At 33.3% G+C, this 12,343-nt stretch overlaps 1 protein-coding gene across 1 annotated transcript; it reads left to right on the top strand.

The window, feature by feature from the left end:
• The first annotated feature begins 3,964 nt into the window (after positions 1 to 3,964).
• Positions 3,965 to 4,917, top strand: LOC132188458 (wound-induced protein 1-like). The gene has a single exon (XM_059602912.2). It carries the CDS (start codon positions 4,052 to 4,054, stop codon positions 4,418 to 4,420), a length of 369 nt encoding a protein of 122 aa, XP_059458895.1. The 5' UTR covers positions 3,965 to 4,051; the 3' UTR covers positions 4,421 to 4,917.
• Positions 4,918 to 12,343: the final 7,426 nt, after the last annotated feature.

Raw genomic sequence — 12,343 nt, 5'->3', positions numbered from 1 at the left:
TGAGTTCATTTGTTTGACTCCTTAGCATTCCCCTTTTAAAAATACTAAATAAAAGAAGGATCAAACATGGATATTATTGCATCAGATATTTTTTTTTCATTTTCTATTTTATTTAAAAAAATAAAAGGCAAAAGTTAGACACAAGTTGAACAAAATAGTTGAATTTCTATCGTCCCCTTCAAAAAAGTTGGTCTTGTGGAGGTAATGGTGATAATCCGAAGCACTTATTCAACAAAATATAATATTTTATAATCTCCATCACTGTTATAGCTAGTGGGAAGCTTTCAAATAAGAGTAAGAATTTGGGGGGGAAATTGTACCGTTTTCCATCAGAATTAATGCCAAGTTATCAACCTTGTCGTTGTCATGTCATTTTCTGTGTATTTTCTACATTATTCCACCTTCTCTATCTTTTTATTTACACAAGATGGGAGAGTATTAGAGAATTGGTCATTGCAGTGCAAGTTGAAGTTTCTTTTCTTACTAGTCTTTATACATATCTGAATAGTTGGGTGCGTCCGTGTCCTTATCGTGAAACCTATCAAATATGATCTCAGCAGGCTTGGTAACATATTGAGCAACAGACAAATTCGGGGAAAAAAGATAATGGTGAGAAAAATTGACTCCATCCGGTCATCACTTCGAAAGTCTTTAAGCGACTTTTCTTTAGTTGGTGACCACAAGCACGAAGACTAAAATCGTGTATGGTTGATCATATTGACGAGAAATTAATTAAAGATTCCATAATAAATTTCAAAGCTATTTATTATTTCCCGTTTGGGGTACGATATATCAAGCATCCACCACCATTCTTGAAGAGATAAGAACGCAGGCCTAGCTAGGCCAGATTGTAAACCCAAATGTGTAAGGAAAATGTTGTAGTTGCAGCCAAGAAATTCAACACCTACTAGCCAGGAGACAGAAAATTCGACACTACTATTTTGTTTCAGTCATACCCTAGTGACACTTGACAAAGCTAGGTTGTACCTCACCAAATGACGTGAATTGAGCACATGCGTAGTTAGAGTCATGCCTTATCAAAGAACGACACTTAAATACGGTTAGAGATAAAAAAAAAAGTACTTTGCATAAGAAAATGAGTAGAGTGACTCAAGTCTCTAAGTACACACATTCAACACACTCTTGCATGTGCAATCAATTACATCCTAAGGGTGAATAATTATTTCCCGCCGCCCCTCCAATAAGTCTTCGAGCTTACTCTCCATCTCTTTAATAGGCATTCGTGATAAAGTTCACCCTCATTATGTAGTTGATCGCATGGTCAACTTTATCACGAATGCCTATTAAAGAGATGGAGAGTAAGCTCGAAGACTTATTGGAGGGGCGGCGGGAAATAATTATTCACCCTTAGGATGTAATATATATATATATAAAATTTTCATAGCAAATCATGTTTACTTTGGTTAATTTTTTTCGTCATGTTGCAGTTAAAAACTATATCACGTATTTGTTGATGAGATTTGATTCAAATATTTTTTTTCCTTACAAAAATTAAGGAGAGGCTAAATCGTGAATTCAAATTTTGTCGTACCTTTTTAAAAATGAATAATGAAATTTCTAATAATTTCTTCTTCTTCTTGGTTAATGCAATATTTAGAAACTTAATTAAGTTAATTCCATTCGCTGTATCATGTTGATTATGAGAATCTTTATAATAAGCAAGTTGAGAATGCCTTTTTTGCACTTGTAATCTTAGAATTTATTCCTTGATTTAGAGATCGAGGATCGTATGTTGTCATAAGATTCTTGAATCGTCACTGTGTCTCATAGCCTTCTAGCATCACTCCTGAGAGAGAGAGGATCCAGTTCCAATTCCAACTGCATCAAACGCAAAATTAAAATTCCATGCACTCCACGCAATAAAATGTATATTGTTAAGAGTTCGTGTTCGGATTGTGTAATAAAGATATTTGCTTGACATTTCACATGGTTTTTATGTCCCTCAATTTAGAGCTTGTTTGGGACAATATTTGGTTAGTTTAGTTAAAAACATTACATTTTTTTCCCTAAAAAAAATTTCAAAACTGCATTTTCGATGACTGAAAATGAGTTTTTTTTTTAGATTTTTTGTATAGAAAAATTAAACTTTTAATTTTTTTTTTTAGAAAAGTGGATAGTGATTGATGACACAATAATTGAGTTTGGGAAAATTACAGTTTACCCTCCAAAGTTGACAGCATTTTTCAATTCGAACATCAAAGTTTCAATTTTTGCAATCTACCCCCACAAAGTTTCAATTTTTTTCAATTCGACCAATATCATCCCAAAATTTTCATATTGCCCATTATTTTTATTTTTATTTCTTTGTTTTTTATGAAAACGAAAACAAATTTAGGGGTGCAAAAATGACCAAATGACCTTGAATTTTTTTTTTTTTAAAAAAAATAAAATAAAATTATGGGCAATATGGGAAGTTTTGGATAAAATTGGTCAAATTGCAAAAATTTGAAACTTTGAGGGGGTGGATTGCAAAAATTAAAACTTTAGTGTTCAAATTAAAAAACGCTGTCAACTTTGAAGGGGTAAATTGTAATTTTTTCATTGAGTTTTCTTATTTCCTTCTAGGATGTCATGCACGCTCTAGTCTCCTACGATGACAACAACACTTTAAACTTAAATGGTATATATATCGTTCCCGTATAGGTTTTCTATTAAAAAATAAAATGACTTTTCACATGTTCTCTCTTCTACCCCCAAATATACACCTTTATCCTTGTTTCCCTCCCATGGTCGTAGCCTCTTAGGTCGTCAAATGTAAATCTTAACAATTTCTTGGTCTTGAAATGTACTTTTTGTAAGTTTTCAACCTTCTTATTAATGGAGGAAACAGTTATTCATCTAGTCTTTAATAAATATCAAGAGGATTGTAGCCGTAGGTAATGTAGATGGACAACTAAAGCCGTAAAGAAAACGAGCGACACGTAAGCTTCCGGTCATCACAAGTAAATGCTCTCCTGCATCATGTGAATGTCATGCATGTGCAGGGGCGGATCCAGGGGTCGACTGACGGCACTCCTTGCCCTTGGTAAAATTTTTTAGTATGCCCCTCGGCCGTGATTATAGGAAAAAAACAAAAAAGTGAGATTACCTCTCTAGTGATAAAGACTAAATTCGAAGAACATATTTACAAATATAATAATTGAATTAACACTAGTAGTGACAAAACAAATTGTAAATTATATTTATATGTTTTAAAACATAATTAAAAAATTTGTTGAATTATTCACTTATTCAGTTTGTTATATTTTTATATTCATTAAAAAAATTACAGCAATGCATAAAGAAGACGAAAAAATTATTTTTTGTATTTTATTCATTGAAAAAATGCCCCCACGTAGAAAAAATCCTGCGTCTGCCACTGTGCATGTGTGATAATAGCATATGTCGTGTGGGTCATTCTCTGCTGTCTGTTTTGGTTACTGGAGTCAAAACCGACCATTGACCTTCCGATTGAAGGTCCGGTATAGTAGCTAGTTTACCGATTGCTAAACTTGTTCATGGCATTAAATGTGAAAGAATATGTAGCAATTTGCTTAACCCTGTTGGTAGAAAAGGCATTAATCATGACAAAGTTTTTCCTTGGGGTCGGTGGAAATGCATCCAATTTCTAACATTTCTGTTGAAAACATAAGCATAAGTAAGATTATATAAGTATAAGTAAGATTATATGCATTTTAAACGTATGTTAATTTAATAAATTAGCGACGTACATGCATGTTAATGAATGGCTTATCAAAGATCAGCGTTTCTCTTCGGCTTTTGCCCTGTCAGGAGCTTTTCTATTTCTTCCTCTGTCTCTCTTTCGTTCTCCATCCAAAACAAAGACCCTCCACCTAGGCACCCACCTGGGCTTCGGCTAAAACTGGCTAACTCTCAGGAAGCTCAGGAAGAAAGTGATTCTTCTAGTAACCAAAGGGTAGTTCTCGCCCTCTATGACGCCCTGAGCACCCGCGACGTGGCCACTGTGCACCAGATCGTCGCCACCGACCTCGAGTGGTGGTTCCATGGTCCGCCATCTCATCAGTTCTTGATGCAACTTCTCACCGGCAGTGCTACAGCCTCTGCCTCGTCCTTTAGCTTCATCCCCCAGTCCATAACCTCCTTCGGGCCCACTGTCCTCGTCGAGGGCTGCGATCGCGCCTGCTCCATTTCCTGGGTCCACGCCTGGACCGTCTCTGATGGGGTAATTACTCAACTCAGGGAGTACGTCAACACGTCCCTCACCGTCACCCGCCTCGGAAACACCAGCCCATCTTCACCCTCCAAGTCGAATTTCGCGTCCACGTCATCAGCATCATCGAAGGCTGAGATCACCTCACTCCATTGCCCGACCCTTTGGGAAAGCAGCGTCTCTAGTCGGGTCGGAAAGTCCGTGCCGGGTCTGCTCCTGGCAATATAATAAATATCGCTCTCTCCATCTGTCCGATCCGCTACAGCTGTTAGTACTATTCCCATATATTACAATAAATAAAAGGGTTAATTTATGGGCTGAGCTGGAATCCCGGAATGTACACCAAGTAGAGAGATGTGATTCCGTACTTAATTAGGTAGTGTTTTGGTTTTAGGTTTGTGTTTTGTGTGCTTTTATCTTCATTGAAAAGTGTTAAGGGAATCAAATAAATAAAATTTATAAAAATTTTCAATGTGATAAACCGTAAGTGGTAGACAAGGAAGAGAGAATTACATTTTTTAAATTTAAAAACCCTTGCCACGTCAGTTTAGAAATTTTTATGAATTCATTTGTTTGGCTCCCTAATATTTCTCTTTATCTTTTGGTTTTGTCTTTGTTGTCCGAGTGTGTGCTGGAGTCGAGTCAGGTAGGTGGAACCATGACGGTGGAATATTCCTATTGGTCATCATATCCCATTGTAATCCCGTGTTTGGATTATGCAATAGAGATATTAGCATGTGATTGTCATACGATTTTTGCCATGCCTTGATATACCTTTTAATTTATATCATTTTATTATTGCTTTTCTAAATAAACATTAAAAATAAATAAAAAATTTTGATAAAATGGTGAGGAAACTGAATGGCATAATTTTCTTATTTCTAAGCCAAATTCTAGTTTCATATTTTCCCTTTTTTTGGGCATTGTCTGTTTTTATTGCTTAACGACTCTACCTTCTTTTCTTTTTGCAAGACGCTACTATTAGCAATTTTCCATGTAAGTTAATACGTATATATTAAGATTTAAGGTGGTCACGTAATCGCAACATGAATGAAAGGGCCATAATTCTTTTTTCATATTTGGATGGCTGCGCCCACTTTAATTTTACTGATTTTTATATACGTCTTTAGTTTTCAATCTCCTTACATAAATTTTCTTGAAATTTATTTCAAGGCGGATGGAGATGTTTAGCAATTTGGGCAATATTAAATTGCTAATAAGCAAGTATGGGACCCCACTGCATGCAATAATATTAAGTAGCAGAGCACGAAGTTTGAAAACTTACAAATTTTATTATTAACTTCAATTTTTGAAATAATAATTGCTAACGTACAGTTTTTGAAAAAGAATATTAATAATTTTTTTTTAAAAAAAAAACTATTTTTCACCTCTATTTTTTATGTTTAACTTGACAATTAATTCTCTGATTTTTTTTTTTTTTTGTTTGTTTTCGAATTATTCAGATGCATAATGTGAACAATTAATTGTGCTGTACTCTGTTTTAATGGTGATAATTTTTTCGATTTAGAATGAAACAAAGGCCATTTGATTGACTAAAAAGAACAAGAAAAAGAAAAGAAGCTAATCCATCACCAAACAACTAAAATCACATCATGTTAATAAGCGATACAACCAAGGCAGGCATCCAACATTTGGAAGGATCTCAACAAAGCATCATTCCAGCTTCTCTAAAGATTCCTTCAACTGTAGTTATAGCCTTTTAATTGAATAAAAGCACAAAACCGAGAGCAAAATGAAAAGATTCTCCAAGGAACAATTTGGCATGCATATGGGTTATGCCAAACTTTGTTCATGAAAGATTATTCCACGTACGTATATATAGTTCGAATATGGCATGCCCTTTTTGTTTAAATTCTATGCTTGTGATAAGAAGGCCAAAGAGCTCAGGATCAGTAGGGGATTCCGCCAGCAAAAGGAAGTAAATGATCGCTAATTATCTAAAAAACTTGAGTTAATACAAAATAATTAATTTAATTATTTATTAATATTCTGACAAAAACTAGAGGTGGGTTTGAGAAAGCAGGTCTTGTGGAGGTAATAGTGATAATAATCCGAAGCACTTGTTCAACAAAATATAATATCTTATATCTCCATCACTATTATAGCTAGTGGGAAGCTTTCAAATAAGAGTAAGAATTTGGGGGGGGGGGGGGGGGGAGGGGGGGTGAAATTGTACCGTTTTCCATCGGAATTAACGCAAAGTTGTCAACCTTGTCGTTGTCATGTCATTTTCTGTGTATTTTCTACATTATTCCACCTTCTCTATCTTTTTATTTACACAAAATGGGAGAGTATTAGAGAATCGGTCAATGCACTGCAAGTCGTAGTTTCTTTTCTTACTAGTCTTTATACTTATCTGAATCGCAGCAGGCTTGGTAACATATTGAGGAAAAGACAAATTTAGGGTAAAAGATACTGGTGAGAAAAATTGACTCCATCCGGCCGTCATCAGTTTGGGAAGGCTTAATTAATAAGCGACTTTTCTTTAGTTGGTGACCACTAGCACGAAAAGACAAAATCATGTATATGGTTGATCATATTGATGATGAGAAATTAATTAAAGATTTCATAATAAATTTCAAAGCTCTTTATTAATTCCTATTTGGGGTGTCTGGTGTGATACATCAACTACCCGGCCACCCCACCATTCTTGAAGAGAGAATGCAGGCCTAGGCCAGATTGTGTACCAAAACCACGTACCGTTGTGGGCAAAGAGGTCACTGAGGAAGGCGCTACACATGGGATAACTGCAGCTTACTAGGAGGCAAGAAATTCAACGTCACTACTCTGCTTGAGTTGTACGTAACTCAGTGATACTGGAAAAATGTTGTACCTCATTAAAATGAGTTGAATTGAGCGCCACCGGCCATTGTAGTTAGGCGTTGTATCTTAGAGTATTTACAGTAGCTTTCCTCTAATTTTTCTTAAATTTAGGAAATAAAACTACTTTTTGATTCCTTATTTAAATACACTCCACAATAACTTTTCTTTATATTTTCCTATAACATTAAAATATTATTTTGTTTACTTTCTTTTTATTTTTATATTTATTTATTTTGCATAAGAAAGTGTGGGAGGAGAAAAAATGTCCTTTTATGATTATAATAAACCATGTGGATTGCTACAGTTAAACCCAATACACTGTAGCAATCTTAATGTATAGGGAAGATATAAGGAAGTTGCTATAGGTGAGTTTTTATGATTTTTTTGAAATTTTTCCTATGTGTAGGGAAGATAAGCAGCTTTATGGTAACTGCTGCCTGCTGGGAATGCTCTAATCAAAAGTTGACACTAGACTAATATTAAAGGGAAAAAGTACTTCGCATAGGAAAGACCGAAATAGAGTATAGTGACTCCAAGCACCCACATTCAACACCTTCCTGCATCTACAATCAACTACATTATAAGGGTGAATAATTATTTCCTGCTAGCCCCTCCAACAAAGCTTTGTTTGGCAAAGCATTTTCCCTAGACACTGTAGTTACGTAGATTGATGTGAAAAAAAAAAAGTAAGAATTTTAGGTATAAAAAAGTGAAAAAAAATTTTATTCTGTAGTGATTTTTTTTATTTGAATAATAATAACAAATGATTAATGTGATATAAAAAGTAAAAAAAGTTAGAATGTTTTGATGTTGATTTTTTTGAGAAAATGTGATGAACAGTAACAAAGGAAAAACAAAGCCCAAGTCTTCGAAGTTGGCCATGCAATCAATTACATCATCACGGTGAAAACTTTTTTTATATTTAATTCTCAGGGCAAATCATGTTTATTTTGGTTAATTTTCTTTTCATCATGTTGCAGTTAAGAAACTCTAACACCTATTTGTTGATGAGATTTGATTCAAAATTTTTTTTTCCTTAATCGTGAATTCAAATTTTGTTGTACCTTTTCAAAAACGAATAAAGAAATGTCTAAGAATCTCTTCTTCTTCTTCTTCTTTTTGGTTAATGCAGGATTTAGAAACTTAATTATTAATGAGAATCTTTATAATAAGCAAGTTGAGAATGCCCTTTTTAGCACTTGTAATCCTAGAATTTATTCCTTGATTTGGAGAGGATCGTATATATGTTGCCATAAGATTCTTGAATCGTCACTGTGTCTCATAGCCTTCTAGCATCACTCGCGAGAGAGAGAGAGAAAGAGAGTATCCAGTTCCAATTCCAACTGCATCAGACGAAAAATTAAGATTCTATGCGCTAAGAGTTCATGTTTAGATTGTGTAATAAAGATATTTGCTTGAGATTTTCACATGGTTTTTATGTCCCTCGATTTAGAGTTTGTTTGTGATAAAATGTTATGCCAATATTAGATTTGTTTGGTAAAAAACTTTTTAAATTTTTATTTCGCCCTTAAAAAGTTCAAAAATTCCTTTTGGAGGAGGACTCAAAATGATATATTTTTTTTAAAAAAAAATTAAAAAATTAAAAAATTTTAAACTTTTTTAATAAAAAAATTATATTTCTCAATGCAATTTCAACCCACTCTTAAATTTATTTAGAAACGTGGATGGTGATTGATGACGCAATAATTAAGTTTTCTTATTTTCTGCTGGGATGACACGCTCTAGTCTCCTACCGTGACAACAACACTTTAAATTGTATATCGTTCCTTTATAGGTTTTCTATTAAAAAATAAATTGAGTTTTCACATATTCTTTCTTCTTGTTCCCTCCCATGGTCCTAGCCTCCTAGGTCTATATTGTAAATCTTTATTGCACTGAGTAGACAATTTCTTGGTTTTGAAATGTACTTTTTGTAAGTTTTCAACCTTCTTATTAATGGAGGAAACAGTTATTCATCTAGTCTTTAATAAATATCAAGAGGAATATTGTAGCCTTAGGTAATGTAGATGGACAACTAAAGCCGTAAAGAAAACGAGCGACACGTAAGCTTCCCGATCACAAGTAAATGCTCGCCTGGATCGTGTGAATGTGTGACAATAGCGTATATTTTGTGTTGGGACTAGTCTACTGTGTCATGTCGTGCGGGTCATTCTCTGCAGACAATAGCGTATATTTTGTGTTGGGACTATTCTACTGTGTCATGTCGTGCGGGGCATTCTCTACTGCCTTCAGAGACGGGTTTAGGGCGACCCGGAGTGGCCTGGTCCCCCAAATTAGAAGAAAAAAAAAAATTAAGATAAAATAAATAATAGTTTAGGTAATTTTTGTCGATCGGTTCTTCTTTAAAATTTCTTTAGGCTTAAGTCTTTAAATTTAAAACTGACTCCATCCCTAACTGTCTATTTCGGTTATTGGAGTCAAAACCGACCATTGACCTTCCGATTGAAGGTATGGTATAGTTACTGATTGCTAAACTTGTTCATGGCATTAAATGTGAAAGAATATGTAGCAATTTGATTAATCCTATTGGTAGAAAAGGCATTAATCATGACAAAGTTTTCCTTCAGATCGGTGGAAATGCATCCAACTTCTAACATTTCTATTGAAAACATACGTAATAATTATATGCATGTTAAACAAATTTTTTTTCTTCAGACTCAATTTAAAAGAAAGCTTTATTATGTCATTAGCCACATGTTAATGAACGGCTTATCAAAGATCAGGAAGGGTTGAGTTGAAGAAGAAGGGATAAGTAATTAATTATGCACTATTTTCCTGAGTTTATAAAAATATTTATTAATTTATCTTTCTGGTTGTCTTTGTAATTTTTTATTTTATTTGTGTGTTGCTGTTGTTTTCGAACAATAATAAGATTATGGTCCAAAAAGGATAAATATATGCTCTGCAAGAGGTGTATTATTAAACAAGATTGATTTGGAGAGAGAGAGAGAGAGACAGCTTCTCTAAAGATTCCTTGAGCTGCAATTACATATTTATAATTAAATAAATTAGCATCTCAAATCCACTAAACGGAGACAAAAAGGAAGATGGGGAAAAAAATTAAAAAAAAAAAAAAATCTGAACTTTTAGTAATTTATTGTTTAGAAATTCAAGCATCAAATGTGAAAAAGTTGAGAAAAACTTCACTTTGGCCCCCTGAACTTTCACTTGATTTTACAAATCCCCATTAACTTTCAAATCTCTCATTTTGGACCCTTGAACTTTCAATTATTCTCAATGTAGACCCCTCATTCAGATTTTAAATGTTACATGACGTTTATATCTCTGACTTTTGTATAAAATTCCAACTTCCAAAACTTTTTTTATTAAAAAAAAAATGAAAATTAAGGACATGTTGGTTTTTTTTTTTTTTTTTTTTTTGTATTTTTAATGGTTAAAATTAACGGAAGGATTCTAATTGAGAGTAATTGAAAGTTCAGGAATCCAAAATGAGAGATTTGAAAGTTCAGGAGGGTTTGTAAAATCGGGTGGAAGTTCAATGAGGTAAAGTGAAGTTTCCTCAAAAAGTTTATATGAAAACAAATTGCCTAAAACTTGTTTGTGTAGGGTAATTATATAAAATTCTTTTTCATATTTGCTATCTGAACTGTTTGATAAAATTGTTGAAAATATCTATCCATACAGAGTATCCAAAGAACATAAAAGCATTGGGTTCATTTTGTGAAAAGAAGACCAAATCAAATGGATTGGAATATAAATTTTTTTTTTTTAATAGGAAAAAAGCTCAGAATCATCAGGGAATTCAACCAACAAAAAGTAATGCATACCCCATCTGCAAGCATGCGTGAAAACTAGACGTGGATTTGAGATGCTGGAATAGCCACTTTCTGTTTCTAATGACTTTTTTTTTAAAAAAAAAATAATAAAAAAAAAAAGTGGAATTCACAAAGGTTTATTCAAAAAGGTGGGTCTTGTGAAGGTCACGTTGATAATGCGAAGCACCTATTGAAGAAAATAGACATGAACGTCCTTTCGGTCAAGTATCCATCCAATACGACATGCACAGAAACTTGATTGACGACTACTCTTAGGACTTGTGACTTGTCGTTTCAATTACTGTAATGGTGGAAAGCTTTGAGATTAGGAATAAGAATTTAAGGGGAGTTTTGTTTTTTCCCATCCGGATTCAACCTTGACACGTCATTTTCTATGTATTTTCTACCACTCTTAATTTGCCTATATCTTATGATACGCAAAATGGGACACTACTAGAAGTGGTCAATACGCAACTCACAAGTTTTAATTTTTTTTTTTTTAATTTCTTAATTTCTTAGAAAAACCTAAAAAAAATTGGGAATAAGCCAAATAAATGGCCAAGCCCAATAGTTTTTTTGCAAACAAACTAGTAGATGGGCTAGGAGAAATGCCTATATATTGTAACAATAGGAGAACTTGATAGCCACAGTAAAGAGAATAACACTAATAATAAAAGGATCAAACCCACCATAAAAGATTACATGAACACATTGTTTTTTGGGTCAGAAAGGGTATGATTTGACAAAGACCAGATATTTAGTTTAATCTCTAAAATAAATCTGTACTATAAGGATTGGAATCTCTAATAGTTTTTTTTGTTTAAATTGTTAATAATTTTTTAAAAAAATTATCTTTCTAAATAAGACGGAAACCATGTAAAATGCACATAAAAATAAATATTTTTGTGCTACTCGAGGTGGGCACATAAAGAATTTATTCAAAATCAATCCATTCTATAGATTGAAATGAAAGAATTTCTTAAATTATTATTATTATTATTATTATTATTTTAATTATCACCATCGGATCTATAAAAATTCTGTCACTACGTTGAAGATTATGCCATACATGAGTTGTTAAAGATCCCTAATTTGAAACCCCGAATATGCTCTGTTTGTTTTATTTTTCTTATCATGATAATTGATAAGAAGACCAACATGCAGCAGTAGATATGTGAGCTTAGGATTGGAATATTTATATATATATAATATGCCCACACTGTTGAACGCATTCCCTATCTGCAATAAAGTGAAAAATGGAGGAATATTTTTTATGCTAAGAACGAAATCTGAATAGAATCTAGCTACCACATTTTGTTAAAAAGAAGATTTCTTTTTCAAAAGGTGTTGACGATTGAAAGGCCAATACAAAAACAAATCTTTCTTCTTCTTCTTTTTTTCTCATTTCATTTCATTGTGTTGTGAAATCAGCAGCACCATGTCTTGTCTAAAACGACGTCCATGGAATTGATTGATAATTATATTGACAAAAGAGAAATGTATAATCCCC

The sequence above is a fragment of the Corylus avellana genome, chromosome 6 (genome assembly GCF_965113065.1).
Source record: "Corylus avellana chromosome 6, dhCorAvel1.hap1.2, whole genome shotgun sequence".
Lineage (NCBI taxonomy): Eukaryota > Viridiplantae > Streptophyta > Magnoliopsida > Fagales > Betulaceae > Corylus > Corylus avellana.
The sequence above is the reverse complement of the archived record's forward strand: the minus strand, read 5'-3'. Positions and strand labels throughout refer to the sequence as shown.

Coding starts and splice junctions, on each gene's coding strand:
- LOC132188458 (XM_059602912.2), top strand. CDS start 4,052: ATGCAACTTCTCACCGGCAGTGCTACAGCCTCTGCCTCGTCCTTTAGC.